At 52.2% G+C, this 17,494-nt stretch overlaps 1 protein-coding gene across 1 annotated transcript in view; it reads left to right on the top strand.

Moving 5' to 3' along the window:
• Positions 1 to 549: 549 nt before the first annotated feature.
• SPG7 (SPG7, paraplegin matrix AAA peptidase subunit) overlaps positions 550 to 17,494 on the top strand; it is a 50,593-nt gene continuing 33,648 nt past the window's right edge. Inside the window, exons 1-3 of the mRNA XM_025370341.1 lie at positions 550 to 753; positions 2,970 to 3,072; positions 5,713 to 5,802. Coding sequence (XP_025226126.1) covers positions 574 to 753; positions 2,970 to 3,072; positions 5,713 to 5,802 — 373 coding nt within the window. The 5' untranslated portion in view covers positions 550 to 573. The remainder of the gene's footprint in view (positions 754 to 2,969; positions 3,073 to 5,712; positions 5,803 to 17,494) is intronic.

Consider the following 17,494-nt stretch of genomic DNA (forward strand, 5'->3'; position numbering starts at 1 on the left):
CGCGCGCTCCCCGCCTCCCGACCTTCCTCCTCCGGGGCTGCCCTTCCTGCGGCGGCTGCAACTCCAGTCCTCGTCCTCGGGAGGCTCAAGACGCAGGAAAACCGCCCCCTTCCTGTGCTCCTCAGCCCCGCAGGGGCCCTCCCGACCCGAGGCCTCCCGCGCCGCCCTCCTCAGCGCGGGCCTCTCCTCGCAGGCGGGATTCCGGCCCGCGCCGTCCGCCCTCGCCTGTAACCGAGCCCTGCGGGTGACGGAGGCTGCCCGGGCGGGAGGCCCCTCGGCGCGGGCGGAGCGCGACCACGCAGCCACGACCCGGCCGGTTATTCACCCGCAGGGTCCCGGAAATACAAGGCCGGCGTCCAAAAAAAAAAGCCAGGGGACCCGCGGCCTCCTCGCAGACGCGCGCCCCCGTACCGGGGCCTCAGGCAGCCGCAAGGGAGGCGGGCTCGGGCCCGGGGGTGCGGCGGGGCGGAACCGTGAGGACCGCGCAGGCGCCTAGTCAGGCCCCGCCCACCCCCGCCGCGCAGGCGCCCCGTGGCGCCCCGCGGACCGCGCAGGCGTGGCTTTCAGGCCAACATGGCCGTGCTGCTGCTGCTCCGCGCCCTCCGCCGGGGTGCAGGCCCGGGTCCTGGGCGGCTGTGGGGCCCAGGCGCGGGCTGGAGTCCAGGGTTCCCCGCCGGGTCCTGGAGGGGGCGGCCGTACTTGGCCAGCAGGCCTCCGGGGGACCTCGCCGAGGCTGGAGGCCGAGCCCTGCAGGTAAATCCCCGCGGCGTCCGGGCCCCACCTCCCGCCCCGCTCTGCTCTGTACGGCCGCGCCCGGCGGGGCGGGTCGGAGGCCGCCTGGCCCCTGCGGTGTGGGAGCCTACGCCTGTGGGCCCGCGGATCCTCCAGCTGCGGACCTCGGCGCGGAGCGACTGTTGGGGCCCGGGAGCGTGGGCGCTGGGCGGGCCGGGAAGAGGCGGGTCTGGGATCCGCGCAGTCCTCGGCGTGCGGTTTCCTAACCCTTTCGTTATGTGTGGATGTTCTCTACCTGTCTCCCTGTGGCGGGTTTTTTTTTTCAGACGGAGTCTCGCTCTGTCGCCCAGGCTGGAGTGCAGTGGCCGGATCTCAGCTCACTGCAAGCTCCGCCTCCCGGGTTCACGCCATTCTCCTGCCTCAGCCTCCCGAGTAGCTGGGACTACAGGCGCCGCCACCTCGCCCGGCTAGTTTTTTGTATTTTTGGTAGAGACGGGTTTTCACTGTGTCAGCCAGGATGGTCTCGATCTCCTGACCTCGGGATCCACCCGTCTCGGCCTCCCAAAGTGCTGGGATGACAGGTTTGAGCCACCGTGCCCGGCCCCCTGTGGCGTTTTAAAGTGGAATCCTGTAACGGTTTCCGGCGGAGCGGAGCGATAATTTACAGTCCGCGCCTGTGGATCGATTCCATCACCAGGAATTCCAGCGCCTTCCAGTTAGGGTGGTCACTGCCGAGTTGGGGGCCCAGAACGTTTCTGTGTGCGCAAAATGCCCTGTGGCTGCGTGTTGCTGTTGTAATGTAGCTTGGCACGTTATTGATAGAAAGTCATTGAGCACCGCCTGTGGAGAGGTCTTGTTTCAGGTTCTGCTGAGGATAGGATCTCCTCCCGAAAACCAGACCCTGTGTCCTTGAGCTTTTGGGTCGATGTTTTCTTCTCTTAGCCCTCACCTAGGAACTTAGCCCATACCTTTTAGGTTGTTGTTTATTAGGTTATTTTTGAGACAGAGATCTCCATCTGTCTCCAGGCTGGAGTGCAGTGGTGCGATCTTGACTCACTGCAGCCTCCGCCTCCTGCATTCAAGCAGTTCTCCTGCCTTAGCCGTCCGAGTAGCTGGGATTACAGGTGCGCTCCACCACACCCAGCTAATTTTTGTATTTTTAGTAGAGACGGGGTTTCACCATGTTGACCAGGATGGTCTCGATCTCTTGACCTTGTGATCCGCCCGCCTCGGCCTCACAAAGTGCTGAGATTACAGGGCGTGAGCCACTGTGCCCGGCCATAAAACACATCTAAATGCGAAAATGTTTATTTTGAAAGGAGAACGCTGAAAGTATATACTTGTTAACTGGTTTAGTACCTGGAAATGTCCTACAAAGAGCCACTTTCTGGTGACAGCAGGAGCCCCGGGTCTGGGCAGCCACTGTGGGCCTTTGGAGAGCTGTGCTGCTCCCTTTCCCCTGCAGAAGCTTCAGGCCGTGGGATAGCAGCCAGTGCACTTGTGTGTTTCGTTTTCTTTCTTCCGTGTTTTTGTTTTTTTGTTTGTTTGTTTGTTTGTTTGTTTGTTTTTGAAGACAGAGTCTCGCTGTGTCACCCAGGCTGGAGTGCAGTGGCCTGGTCATGGCTCACTGAAGCCTCTGCCTCCTGGGCCCAAGTGATCCTCCCACCTCAGCCTCCCAAAGTGCTGGGATTACAGACATGAGCCACCGAGCCTGGCCACTATCGTGATTTTTTGTTTGTTCATTTGTTTGTATTTTGAGACAGAGTCTCCCTTTGTCGCCCAGGCTGAAGTGCGCTATCTCGGGTCACTGCAGCCTCCACCTCCCGGGCTCAAGTGATTCTCCTGCCTCAGCTTCCCAAGTAGCTGAGATTACAGGCGTGCACCACCACGCCCGGCTAATTTTTGTGTGTTTACTAGAGATGGGGATTCACTATGTTGGCCAGGCTGGTCTCGAACTCCTGACCTCAGGTGATCCACCTACCTGGGCCTTTCACAGTGCTGGGATTACAGACGTGAGCCACCACGCCTGGCCAATTACTGTGTTTTAACCTCTTTACTTGCTTTTGACATTTTGATGTTACTTAAAGTTTTGAAATATTGCTCAGACTATTATTTCATATTTCAGGGCAATGTAGATACTACAAATATCTATTTGAACTTTTAAAACCGATGTTTAGTCTGCATTGCTTTGCTAATCTCTAATGTTAGTGTGACGTCCAGTGTTGGGTTTTTTCCAGAGCTTACAGTTGAGACTGCTCACCTCTACCTTTGAAGGGATCAACGGATTGTTGTTGAAACAACATTTAGTTCAGAATCCAGTCAGACTCTGGCAACTTTTATGTAAGTATCTGTTGAAAGAAGCAGCTGAGCATGACAGTGCATGCCTATAGCCTCAGCTGCTTGGGAGGCTGAGGCCAGAGTTTCGCTTGAGCCCAGGAGTTCAAGGCTGAGGCTGCCGCTGCACTCCAGCCTGGGTGACGGAGTGAGATGAACCGAGATCGTGCCACTGCACTCCAGCCTGGGTGACGGAGTGAGACTCTGTTTCTAAACAAAAAAATACAGAAGCGACAAGCAGAGATTGTTTTCTTTTTTTTTTTTTTTTTTTTGAGAGGGAGTCTGGCTCTGTCGCCCGGGCTGGAGTGCAGTGGCCGGATCTCAGCTCACTGCAAGCTCCGCCTCCCAGGTTCACGCCATTCTCCTGCCTCAGCCTCCCGAGTAGCTGGGACTACAGGCACCCGCCACCTCGCCCGGCTAGTTTTTTGTATTTTTTTAGTAGAGACGGGGTTTCACCGTGTTAGCCAGGATTGTCTCGATCTCCTGACCTCGTGATCCACCTGTCTCGGCCTCCCAAAGTGCTGGGATTACAGGCTTGAGCCACCGCGCCCGGCCTGTTTTCTTTTTTTTAATTATTTTATTTTAGAGACGGAATCTCACCTTGTTGCACAGGTTGGAGTGCAGTGGTGTGATCAGAGCTCACTACAGCCTAGAACTCCTGGGCGCGAATGATCTTTCCCGCTTTGCTTCTGCAGTAGCTAGCACTACAGGCGTGTACCGTCGCACTCGGCTAATTATCTTTTGTAGAGATGAGGTCTCACTCTGTTGTGCAGGCCCAAAGGGGCCTCTTTACTTCCTTAACCCGCAGTTGTAGAGCCTTGACCTCTAGGGTTCGAGTGATCCCCCCACCTCAGCCTTCCCTAGAGCTAGGACTCCAGGCACACACCACAGCGCCCAGCTAATTTTTGGGGGGTATTTTTTTTGTAGAGATGGGAGTTTGCCACGTTTCCCAGGCTGGTCTTGAACTCCTGGACTCAAGCGGTCAGCCTTCCTTGGCCTCCCAAAGTGTTGCGATTACAGGCGTGAGCCACGGTACCTGGCCAAGTTGTCCTTGTTTTAAGAAAATTCTGCTGTATTCCAGTAACTGGGCTGCGTGGGAAAGGTTTTTCATGTTATCTAGTCAGCTGCAAGAATGTTTACTAAGGATTTACAAAGTGGCTTCAGACGTTTTATATCCACACAGTCACTAAAAGTACCCTGCAAATAATTTGCTCTTCAACAAATCTTTAATGAAACCTCGTGACATTCTTTGGTCTCCCTTGAGTTTAGGTTAAAGAACCTGAAGGATCGACGCCTCTCACCTTTATTTCTCGCTCCCCTTGATGGGGTTGGAGCAGGGAAAAAGTAAAATATTTCTACTCCTGACATTAAACAGCCTTGTGCCAACACATGGGTAGGGAGAGTGCTGTGCCCATTGACTGGCTGTGCGTCAGCAACCTGCCCATCTGCTGTCAGTGTTTAATGTCAGCCCATGGGTGCCCGTGGCTGTAAACAGGAAGCACACGCTTCAGCCCTCTCAACACCTGAGGTTACGTGCAAGTGGCAACCAGGGTCGTTTCATTGGTGAACCCGTTCATGTCTTTGTGAAGAAAGTTACGTTTCAGGTCATGGTTGTGAAACTCTCCCTATTTTTGTTATTCTTTGAGACAGGGTCTTGCCCTGTTGCCCAGGCACAGTCTCTACTCACTGCAGCCTCAACCTCCTGGGCGAAGGTGCTCCTCCCACCTCAACCTCCTGAGTAGCTGGGAGGTCAGGCATATGTCACTATGTACAGCTACATTTGTTATCGTTGATTTTTAAGAGATGAGATTTTGCCCATGTTGCCCTGGTTGGTCTTGAATTCCTGGGCTCAAGCCATCCTCCTCCATTGGCCTCCCAAAGTGCTGGGATTACAGGCGTGAGCCACTGCGCCTGGCCTCCTCCATTTGTAAACGCTGATTGTTCAGATTTTGGGTGAGGAGTGTCGTACCAACCCCTCTTGGTGGTGGCTGGGCTGTTGCTGTTGCCACCTCTCTGGAAGCCACTTGTGAGTGAGAGTCTTGCTCTGTAACCCAGGCTGGAGTGCAGTGGTGCGATCTCAGCTCACTGCAACCTCCGCCTCCCAGGTTTAAGCAATTCTGCCTCAGCCTCCAGAATAGCTGGGATTACAGGCGCCTGCCAGCATGTCCGGCTAATTTTTGTATTTTTAGTAGAGACAGAGTTTCACCCTCTTGGCAAGGCTGGTCTTGAACTCCTGACCTCGTGATCCACCTGCCTCGGCCTCCCAGAGTGCTGGGATGACAGGCGTGAGGTCCTGCGCCTGACCTGTTTTAAGTTATTTTAAAGCAACTTCATCTATTAAAGGGATTTGTGATATTTTCACAAATTTGTGTTCATAACTACTTTTTGTTCCCTCCCATTAGCAATTTAAATAGCAAAGATATTCAACTTCATAAGTTAAAATAGTTTATTATTCTGTAATTATTAAATACTGGACTAAGTGATATGGGAAATACTTTATTTCAAATTTATAAATCTTATGGATATAAGTAGGTTTTTCAGATGGTTTCTGGTTTGCTTTGTTTATTTAGGAGTACACTGTTCTCCTGTATGCCTCCCCTGTGGTTGCAAACCTCAATTGTTAAATCCTTTCTCTGTTTCTTATAGGTGGTACTTTCTATTTTAACACCTCAAGGATGAAGCAGAAGAATAAGGAGAAGGATAAGTCGAAGGGAAAGGCTCCTGAAGAGGACGAAGGTACATTCATCTAATATTCTTCAGTCAGTGACTCCCTCTGGCCGTCTTCACGTCTCTGTTCTTCTCTGAGCAAGGTGAAACCAGTCTGGAAAGTGGGGAGATGGGCCGGGTACAGCGGCTCACACCTGTAATCGAAACGCTTTGGGAGGCCCAGGTGGAAGGATCACTTGAGTCCTATGCCACATAGCGAGACCCTATCTCACTAAAAATTAAAATAAAAGGTCGGGTGCGGTGACTCATACCTGTAATCCCAGCACTTTGGGAGGCTGAGGCGGGCGGATCACCTGCAGCGTGGCCAACATGGCGAAACCCCATTTCTACTAAAAATACAAAATTAGCCGGGCATGATACCACACGCCTGTAATCCCAGCTACTCGGGAAGCTGAGGCAGGAGAATTGCTTGAACCCAGGAGGTGGAGGTTGCTGTGAGCCGAGATCACACCACTGCACTCCAGCCTGAGCAACAAGAGCAAAACTCCGTTTCAAAAAAAAAAAAAAAATTTAAATTTAAAAAGACCCTATCTACACAAAAAGGAAAAAAAAATAATTGGCCAGGCATGGTGGTGTGTGCACTTGTAGTCGTAGCTACTCAGGAGGTAGGAGGATCACTTGAGCCCAGGAGTTGGAGGCCCAGCTTCAGATTCACAGCTCCAAGGGGCGTCAGGGTGGAAGTCAGCTTCAGGAATGCTTTGCTTTTGGATCCTTGAGGCCTCTCGCTGGAAATCAGCGTTGGCAGATGGACGCCCTGCGCAGCAGAGCTCATCTTTCTAGAAAGACACCTGACCTTTGAAGAGAGTGAGGAACTGTCATACAGACTTTTATTTTCCCATGTTGATTTTCAGGAAAGCTTTCAGGATGTGGAAATGATGGTTCGGCTACTGGATGATGGGATGATTATTGTGAATTCGAGTTTAGCAGGAGTTTGTTTCAGGAGTGATGTCCTGGTTAGTTGATTTTGGGTGAGACGCTGCATTTGCCAAGGCCAGGGACAGCTTTACTCTGTGCGAGAGGAGCTCTGACTCTCCCTGCTGGTCTCTCGAGGGGAGGTCATAACTGCGGGAAGGGACACCAGTGTTCTCAGGTGGATTCAGTTTAGGTGTTTCTGGCTTTAGGCTCATCTTCAGCATACTGTTGGTTTTACAGTAAGTGTCAGTGCCTACAGCCACTCAGAACTATCTTTTAAAAGACTTCTGAATCTTCATACGAAATTGTTTTGAATTGATTTCAGGGCTCTTCCCCTGTATTCTTCAGCATTTCAATAAAGTGTGTCCTTTGACCTTTTTTTTTTTTTTTTTTTTTGCCAGAGTCTCACTCTGTTGCCCAGGCTAGAGTGCAATGGTACGATCTTGGCTGAATGCAGCCTCTGCCTCCCGGGTTCAAGCAATTCTCCTGCCTCAGCCTCCCAAGTAACTGGGACTACAGGCGCCCGCAACCATGCGCGGCTAATTTTTTGTATTTTTAGTAGAGACAGGGTTTCACCGTGTTAGCCAGGATGGTCTCGATCTCCCTGACCTCGTGATCTGCCTGCCTCGGCCTCCCAAAGTGCTAGGATGACGGGTGTGAGCCACCTTGCCTGGCCAAGTGATTGTCTTACGTTTATTCTATTTTGGGTTGAACTGTGGTTTGCTTTGAGAAAATAATGTCTGTTAAATTTGCATTAGAGGATAATTGTTTACTGAGCCAAATAATCTTTCTTGTGAGAACCTATTCTGGGTTTCCCCTGGGCCTTCTGCTGTGGTTGCGGGGGTAGTTGGTTTGTGTGGGTTTTCGGGACTGTTGACTACATCAGACACGCACAGCACATCAGACATGCACAGTTCCGGCCTTTGGACAGGCCTTCATCATGGTCGGATGCTGAACTGCATCGCGTCTGTTCACGTGAAGATTCTTTTGCCACCTCCTTAAATGAAAGAACCATACTGAATGTGGCTTAGAAACAGCTTTGCCAGCTGTGCAGAATGATTGTAAGTAGTGGTTACCCAAAAAGTAGAAAAGTAGTTGCTTGGAATACCACTCACTGATAATGCGGGTGAATCTGGAAGGAATTATGCTGAGTGAAAAAAGGCAGACCCGAAAGATCACATTCCATATGGTTTTCAGTTTTTTTATAGAGCATTCTCTAAAGACAAAAATTAAAGAGATGGAACATAGATTCGTGGTTGCTAGGAGCTAAGGATGGGGAGGGAGACAGCCCAAGGGAGCCTGTGGTTGGACTGTTGCCTGCCTGGGCTGTGGTGAGCACATAAGCATGCACACTGCGCGTGTGTCACGGGACGACCCCAGGGAGCTTGGCGGACTGTCGTGGTGGGAGAGCCCAGCTGTGATGCTGTTCATAGTTTTGCAAGATGGAACCACTGGGAGCAGGTGGACAAGGTACTGCTCTGTGTCATTTCTTTCTTATTTCTTTCTTTCTTTTTTTTTTTTGAGACGGGGTCTCCCTGTCACCCAGGCTGGAGTGCAGTGGCTCGATCTCTGCTCACTGCAACCTCCACCTCCTGGGTTCAAGCAATTCTTCTGCCTCAGCCTCCTGAAGAGCTGGGATTACAGGTACGCACCACCACACTCAGCTAATTTTGTTTGCTTTTAGTAGAGATGGGGTTTCACCATGTTGGCCAGGCTGCTCTCGAACTCCTGACCTTGTGATCTGCCCGCCTTGGCCCTCCCAAAGTGCTGGGATTACAGGCGTGAGCCACCGTGCCCAGCCTGCTCTGTGCCATTTCTTACAACTTCATGTGAAACTACAATTACTTCACGGTCAGAAATTTAACTAGAAAAAAAGTGGTTGCTAACATTTTTTTGTTTTCTTTTTTTGAGACGGAGTTTTGCTCTTGTTGCCCAGCCTGGAGTGCAATGGCGTGATCTTGGCTCACCACAACGTCTGCTTTCTGGGTTCAAGCGATTCTCCTGCGTCAGCCTCCCGAGTAATTACAGGCATGCGTCACCACACCTGGCTGATTTTTTTTGTATTTTTAGTAAAGATGGGGTTTCTCCATGTTGGTCAGGCTGGTCTCAGACTCCTGACCTCAGGTAACCCACCGCCGTAGCCTCCCAAAGTGCTGGGATTACAGGCGTGAGCCACCGTGCCGGCAGCAGTTCCTAACATTTTCACAGAGCTGCTTGTGGAAAACGCCCCCTTTCCTGTGCAGTGTGAATGCCTCAAGGTGGAGCCCCGGCCCCGGAGGGCTCTCGTCTATCAGGTCAGGTGTGGCACTTGGGGCTGCTGCCTTCAGGGGCGGTTTCAGAGTGGGATAAGCCTGGTGTGGCCCCTGTGGCTGCTTACTTGGGACTCAGTAGTATCAGCCTTTTTTTTTTTTTTTTTTTTGAGACGGAGTCTCGCTCTGTAGCCCAGGCTGGAGTGCAGTGGCCGGATCTCAGCTCACTGCAAGCTCCGCCTCCCGGGTTCACGCCATTCTCCTGCCTCAGCCTCCCGAGTAGCTGGGACTACAGGCGCTCGCCACCTCGCCCGGCTAGTTTTTTGTATTTTTTAGTAGAGAGGGGGTTTCACCGTGTTAGCCAGGATGGTCTCGATCTCCTGACCTCGTGATCCACCCGTCTCGGCCTCCCAAAGTGCTGGGATTACAGGCTTGAGCCACCGCGCCCGGCCTCATTTTTACTTTTTTAGAGACAGGGTCTTGCTCTGTCACCCAGGCTGGAGCTCACTGCAGCCTCAAACTCCTGGGCTCACTCAACCCTCCAACTCCTGGGTTCACTCAACCCTCCCGCCTCAGCCTCCGAAAGTATTAAGATCACAGGCATAAGCTGCCACGTGCAGCCTGTACCTTTCACTTCTTTTTATTGCCTAATTATGGCCCTATCCGTTTTGGTGTCTAAATTTTAAAGTCTTAAGTATATGATATGTTTTTTTCTCATTATATCACAAATTACATACTTATAATCCAACCGGGAAGGTTGGGAGTACAAAAAAAAAAAAAAGAAAAAGTCACTGGGTGCGGTGGCTCACGCCTGTAATCTTAGCACTTTGGGAGGCCGAGGTGGGGGGATCACCTGAGGTCAGGAGTTCAAAAGCAGCCTGGTCAACATGGAGAAACCCAGGAGACGGTGGTTGCAGTGAGCCTAGCTCGCGCCACTGCTGAGCAAGACTCCATCTCAAAAAAAAAAGAAAACTTCTCAGGACTTTTCCTAGTAAGGCTGTCATAACACTGCCTGATGTGTTTTATGTAATGAATTGCAGACTGCAGAAAGCAGGGACTTAGTTGGGAAAATTAATCGTGCACTCATTCAGCAAAGGTTCCAGTGCCTGCTGGGTGGAGACACGGTGCCAAGCACTGCCGCAACAGCAGGGAGGAAACCGAACACATCTCAAATGTCATCCCAGCAAGGACTCCAGTCTCTACTCCTGTGTGTGGTTGTACACAGTGCATGACACAATACTCTTTCCAGCTGCTCCTTGGATTTGGGAAGCAGCCGAAGATTTATGGGCCATGGAGGCTCCGTCCATCCCTGGAAATCAGCCCTTGGGAATTCAGCTGAGTTATGTGGTTAAAGCCGTCATGACAGCCATCCCCTGGCTGGGCCAGTTCTGGGAATAATACAATGCTTATACTACAGGATAGCCAATTCAAAACTTCTTACTAGTGCTGAATTCAGTAAAGGTTTAATAACACATTCCTCAAATCCTCAACAGTACTTTAGGATGTCTCAGCTAGAGACGGCTTGCAAGGGATGATTATCATTATTATTATTATTATTGAGACAGAGTCTCGCTCTGTCACCCAAGGCTGGAGTGCAGTGGCACGATATCGGCTCTCTACAACCTCCACTTCCCGTGTTCAACTGATTCTCCTGCCTCAGCCTCCTGAGTAGCTGTGATTACAGGCATGTGCCACCACGCCGGGCTAATTTTCCTATTTTTAGTAGAGATGAGGTTTCACCATGTTGGCCAGGTTGGTCTTGAACTCCTGACCTTGGGTGATCCACCTGCCTTAGCCTCCCAAAGTGCTGGGATTACAGGCGTGAGCCATGAGTCTCATATGACAAGTTCCCTTTTAAAATGTGTAAAACTCACAGATACCTTTGTCTGGAAAAATTGTTTCTTTGGTTTTTTGTTTTTTGAAACAGGGTTTCTATCACCTAGGCTGGGGTACAGTGGCAAAATCAAGGCTCACTACAGCCTTGACCTCCCAGGCTCAAGCAATCCTCCCACCTCAGCCTCCGGAGTAGCTGGGACTAGATCTACATGCCACCACCCCCAGCGATTTTTTTTTCTTTTTTTTGTAGAGACAGGGTCTCACCATGTTGCCCAGGCTGGTCTCGAACTCCTGGGCTCAAGCAATCCTGCCTTTGCCTCCCACATTGCTGGGTTAACAGGCATGAGCCACTGCACCCAGCCAGAAGATGTTGTTAATAACATTTCCAGGAAATTTAACAGGTAATGTTTCATATGTTAAGAAGCAGGAATCACTTTGGGAGGCTGAGGTGGGAGGATTGTTTGAGGCGAGGAGGGCAACACTGCAAGTGCCCAGGCAACATAGCAAGACCTCAACGCTACCAAAAGTAAAAACCCAGCTGGATGTGAGGCTTATTTGAGCCCAGGAGGGTAACACTGCAATGAACCATGATCATGCCACGGTCCTCCAACCTGGGAACAGAGCAAGACTCCGTCTTAGAAAAACAAAACAAGGCCGGGCGCGGTGGCTCAGGCCTGTAATCCCAGCACTTTGGGAGGCCGAGGCGGGCAGATCACGAGGTCAGGAGATCGAGACTAGCCTGGCTAACACGGTGAAACCCCGTCTCTACTAAAAAATACAAAAAACTAGCCGGGCGAGGTGGCGGGCGCCTGTAGTCCCAGCTACTCAGGAGGCTGAGGCAGGAGAATGGCGTAGACCTGGGAGGCGGAGCTTGCAGTGAGCTGAGATCCGGCCACTGCACTCCAGCCTGGGCGACAGAGCGAGACTCCGTCTCAAAAAAATAAAATAAAATAAAAAGAGACAGAATCACTCTGTTGCCCAGGCTGGAGTGCAGTGGCACGATCATGGCTCACTGTAGCCTTGACCTCCCAGGCTTAAGCAGTCCTCCCACCTTAGCCACCTGAGGAGCTGGGACTATAGGCATGTACCACCATACCCAGCTAATCTTTTAGACAGGGTTTCACTATATTGCCTAAACTGTCTGGAACTCCTGAGCTCATGTAATCCACCTGCCTCGGCTTCCCAAAGCACTGGGATTACAGGAGTGAGCCACCATGCCCAGCCAGATTGATTTTTGATTTACGGTGGGTTTTTGGGGGTGGAACCATGGTGTCAGGAGCATCTGTACTCATATTCCCTCACGATGGTGGCCTTGTTTATATTCGTGATTCTGTTGANGTGGAGTGCAGTGGCCGGATCTCAGCTCACTGCAAGCTCCGCCTCCCGGGTTCACGCCATTCTCCGGCCTCAGCCTCCGGAGTAGCTGGGACTACAGGCGCCGCCACCTCGCCCGGCTATTTTTTGTATTTCTTAGTAGAGACGGGGTTTCACTGTGTTAGCCAGGATGGTCTCGATCTCCTGACCTCGTGATCCGCCCATCTCGGCCTCCCAAAGTGCTGGGATTACAGGCTTGAGCCACCGCGCCCGGCCTTTTTTTTTTTTTTTTTTTTTGGATGTAGAGTCTTGCTCTGTCGCCCAGGCTGGAGTGCAGTGGCGCGATCTGGGCTCACTCCAAGCTCCGCCTCTCAGGTTCATGCCATTCTCCTGCCTCAGCCTCCTGAGAGCTGGGACCACAGATGCCCACCACCACGCCCGGCTAATTTTTTTTGTATTTTTAGTAGAGACGGGGTTTCACCGTGTTAGCCAGGATGGTCTCGATCTGCTGACCTCATGCTCTGCCCGTCTCAGCCTCCCAAAGTGCTGGGATTACAGGTGTGAGCCACCGCGCCCGGCTATCAGCTGTTTGTTTTTAGATGACTGATTGAGATGAGTCATGTGATCATAATATCTAATTGTCAACAATTGACTTTTTTTTCCTCGAAGAGGGATTTTGGCAACAAAACTTGCCAGTCGTCCTGAAGGCCGCCGTCCAGGAGGTGTGCATGAGGCTCAGGAGGCATGTGCGTTTCTTGAGCGCCTTGGCGGCGGCACTGTCTCAGGAACATAGGCAGCAGGTGCTGAGGTCACACCCCCCGTTCTCTGTGAGCTGGCAGCTCATCTGAGCGTCCTGAATAACCGTCCGGGAAGCACGCAGGAGGAAGGTGCCTGCAGTGCTGGCTGCGCAGGCACAAATGGCCACAACACTGGCGGCGTGGCAGGAAGAGGTGCGTCAGGCAGCTCAGTGGAAGGGACGTGCTGGAGGTTTGGGCTGGACAGAAGTTGAGGACTTCATGGGAAGGAGGCAGGGGCCTTCCAGGCAGAGGAAGGGCCTTTATGCCTAGAGTGCTTTTGTTTGTTTGTTTCGAGATGGAGTTTCACTCTTTGTTGCCCAGGCTGGAGTGAAGTGGCACAATCTCAGCTCACTGCAGCCTCCGCCCGCCAGGTTTAAGCACTTCTCCTGCCTCAGCCTCCCTAGTAGCTGGGCTTGCGGTCGTGTGCCACCACGCCTGGCTAATTTTTGTAGTTTTAGTAGAGATGGGGTTTCACCATGTTGGCCAGGCTGGTGTTGAACTCCTGACCTCAGGTGATCCACCCACCTCAGCCTCCCAAAGTGCTGGGGTGACAGCCCCAGCTAAGTTGTTTTCTTTTGTTTGTTTGTTTGTTTGTTTCCCTGTAGAGATGGGTTTTCGCCATGTTGCCCTGCTGGTTTCTAACTCCTGGACTCAAGTGATCCACCGGTGTCGACTCCCACAGTGCTGGGATGACAGGCATGAGCCGCTGTGCCAAGGGATCCACCTGTCTCGACTCCCACAGTGCTGGGATGACAGGCGTGAGCCACCACGCCTGGCCCAAATTTCTTAAGGGTCATTTCCTTAAAGTTTCAGAAGTAGGATTTTTGAATTAAACTGAATACTATGTACGGCACTTGGTACATCCTGCCAGGCAGTTACCAGTCAGGGTTGTGCTGGTTTACACCACCGCAGAACGTGAGCAAGGCCTGTCTGCAGACCTTCCTTGGCCTGGCTCTCGAGGCATCCGCCTGTGTGTGCTCATGGAGCATGTGGATTTTCCCTGCGTTGCCTTCGCTTGTGGCTGGAAGAGGGTTCTCTGTGCTCCTGTGTTCTGGGTGCTCGGTTGGCCTCCTTCCTGCCACTGAGGAGTCCACGGAGGCCAGAGAGGACTCGCTGAACAGCGAAACGATTGGAACCTAAGGAGCTTCAGAAAAAGGTGTCATGATGGGGCTAGGCTCTCCTGAGGGCTGTGTGGCCTCAGAGTCTTGTTGAGCAGATCCTGCTCCCTGCTGCAGCGGGACTAAGAGCCAGCCTGTGTCACACACCTGTGGATTAACATACGCCTGGCTGACCCTCGCTGGAGAAGGGCTACATGTTTGTGATGAAAGCAGAAGTGTTCACTGTCGACCAAATCCAAGCTGTCATTTTACTTTTATTGGAAATTCTCTGGCCGGGTGCGGTGGCTCACACCTATAATCCCAGCAGTTTGGGAGGCCGAGGTGGGAGGATCACCTGAGCTCAGTCGTTTGAGACCAGCTTGGGCAACAGTGTGAGACCTCATCTTCTACTAAAATTTTAAAAATTAGCCAGGCGCGGTGGTGGGCATCTGTAGTCCCAGCTACTCGGGAGGCTGAGGTCGGAGGATCACTTGAGCCCAGGAGGTCGAGGCTGCAGTGAGCCCAGGTATGCTCATGGAGCCCTGTGGGTTTCTCCTGCAGTGTACCACCGCTGTCCAGCCTGGGTGACAGACCCCATCTCAAAAATAAAAAAGAGAAGAAAATGGGACACTGTTGACATGATCATAGAGCTTCTGAAGGAGCGTGGCTGGTCGTGATTCCGGATCATCCTTCCGGGGCAGCTAGAGGAGCTGCTGGGAAGTGTTTCTCACAGTTTCCCAGGGCGCCCCGTGTTTCTAGTAGAAAACACAATTGGTAATTAAGTATTGGAAGTAGATAGTTTCTAATAATTAGACACTCTGAGAACATAAATTTGCTCTCTGAGGCCGGGCGCGGGGGCTCACACCTGTAATCCCAGCACTTTGGGAGGCCGAGGCAGGTGAATCACGAGGTCAGGAGATTGGGACCATCCTGGCTAACACAGTGAAATCCCGTCTCTACTAAAAGTACAAAAAATTAGCCAGGCATGGTGGAGGCTGAGGCAGGAGAATGACATGAACCCGGGAGGCAGAGCTTGCAGTGAGCTGAGATCACACTACTGCACTCCAGCCTGGGCGAGAGCGAGACTCCATCTCAATAATAATAATAGGCCGGGGCCGGGCGCGGTGGCTCAAGCCTGTAATCCCAGCACTTTGGGAGGCCGAGATGGGCGGATCACGAGGTCAGGAGATCGAGACCATCCTGGCTAACACGGTGAAACCCCGTCTCTACTAAAAAAATACAAAAAACTAGCTGGGCGAGGTGGCGGGCGCCTATAGTCCCAGCTACTCGGGAGGCTGAGGCAGGAGAATGGCGTGAACCCGGGAGGCGGAGCTTGCAGTGAGCTGAGATCCGGCCACTGCACTCCAGCCTGGGCGACAGCGCGAGACTCCGTCTCAAAAAAAAAAAAAATAATAATAATAATAATAATAATAGGCCGGGCATGGTGGCTCATGCCTGTAATCCCAGCACTTTGGGAGGACGAGGCGAGTGGATCACAAGGTCAGGAGTTCCAGACCATCCTGGCTAACACGGTGAAACCCCATCTCTACTAAAATAATACAAAAAAATTAACCAGTCGTGGTGGCGGGCGCCTGTAGTCCCAGCTACTCGGGAGGCTGAGGCAGGAGAATGGCGTGAACCCGGGAGGCGGAGCTTGCAGTGAGCTGAAATCACACCACTGCACTCCAGCCTGGGCGACAGAGCAAGACTCTGTCTCAAAAATAATAATAATAATAATAATAGAAATAAAATACAGGCCGGGCACGGTGGCTCATGCTTCTAATCCCAGCACTTTGGGAGGCCGAGGCGGGTGTATCACGACGTCAGGAGATCGAGACCACGGTGAAACCCCATCTCTACTAAAAATACAAAAATTAGCTGGGCAAGGTGGTGGGCGCCTGTAGTCCCAGCTACTCAGGAGGCTGAGGCAGGAGAATGGCGTGAACCTGGGAGGCGGAGCTTGCAGTGAGCCAAGGTCAGGATCGTGCCACTGCACTCCAGCCTGGGCTAAAGAGAGAGACTGTCTCAAAAATATATATAGAGAGAGAGAAATAAAATACAAAATTTGCTCTCTGAAATAAGCAGTGGGCTTTATGTAATTGCCTTTGTGAGTAGGAGCTTGAGGTGTTAGATGCACAATTAGAATCGATTGTAACAAGACACAGTGATATCTAAAATATACCTTCATATTTTCAAAGCAATTATTTTGCCAAACCTTTTCAGTAGGTTGCATTTTGTGTTTTTAAGCTGATTGAAAAATTGTTTGAATTCATCTGCAATGATGGTTGAAAAGAAAGGTGGTACATGGGACGTGCCCAGGCCTGGCTTTGATGCCAGCATGGAGTCCCCAGACAGTGCAGGAGGAACAGAACTGTGAATCTCAAGCACATGTGAACCTCTTGTCCCCGCTGCTGGGTCCGTGGCGCTGTGTCCACAGGTGCAGGTATTTTGGAGATGGTGTCATCCCCGCTGCTGGGTCCGTGGCGCTGTGTCCACAGGTGCAGGTGTTTTGGAGATGATGAGACCGAGTGGGCTTCCCATCTGAGGGTTTGGCCCTCAGACTCGCCTTTGTGTCCTTGTCCCAGCCCTGCCTGTGTCTGGGTCTCGGCTCTTGCTCTGAGCAGGTGCATGTAATGAGGTCGAGTTCCTTGTGCACAGACAGCTAGGAGTACTGGTAACCAGTTGAAGCTTTGGTTTGAGAGATTTGGACCCGTCTTGGGGGGAGCTCCCCATGGAGAGGTTTGCCGTAGACACTGGCTGTGCACGGGTGACGGCACAGGTCTGTCGCTGGCCTCGCCAGGCAGCGCTCCTGCTCCTGGTGTAAAGCAGAGGTGCCGCAGGCTGTAGAGACCTGGGTCCGTGGATGAGTGAGATCCTGTAGGAAAGCACCGTAGACAAAACGCGTCACCCACACCCTCCCCAGAGCTGGAGGAGAGACTTACCTGCCTGGGGGGTTGAAGGAAGACTGGCTTGGCCTGGGGTGGTCACTGCTGGGAGCCCGCCTGGCTGCGGGACTGCTTCCCACCTGGGCCCTGGGCTGTGGGAAGTGACCCCTGCAGGCACGTTGCCCAGTGGCCATCCTGGCTGTCCTTTTCCCCACCATGCCCTCCTCAGTGGCATCTCTCTGGCTTCCCTGCCTGGCTCTGTTTGCCACGCCTCCTTGCAGGCCCCCATGAAGGGTGAGTGAGCGCCTGCTGCTCCAGATCTCCTCTGCGCTGGCCCCAGGCTGGACTTGAGTCGGTCTCCTGCTGCCTGCGGGGTGCACCTGTCCACCTCCCCTCGAGGTATCCCAGTGTCTTGAAAACAGGGACCAAGGGTCTTTTCTATCCTCTTGAGAGCTGAGTGTGCTGCCGCCTTGTCTTCAGTAGGGTGTTAATAACTGAGGAAGGTGATGTGGAAGAATTTACCTGATACTTCTTATAAAGAGTTGGTCTTTGGGAAAATTCTAGAGCCAAGTGGTCTGGAGTATATGCCTTTAGACTGAACAGTGTATCTG

The sequence above is a fragment of the Theropithecus gelada genome, chromosome 20 (genome assembly GCF_003255815.1).
Source record: "Theropithecus gelada isolate Dixy chromosome 20, Tgel_1.0, whole genome shotgun sequence".
Lineage (NCBI taxonomy): Eukaryota > Metazoa > Chordata > Mammalia > Primates > Cercopithecidae > Theropithecus > Theropithecus gelada.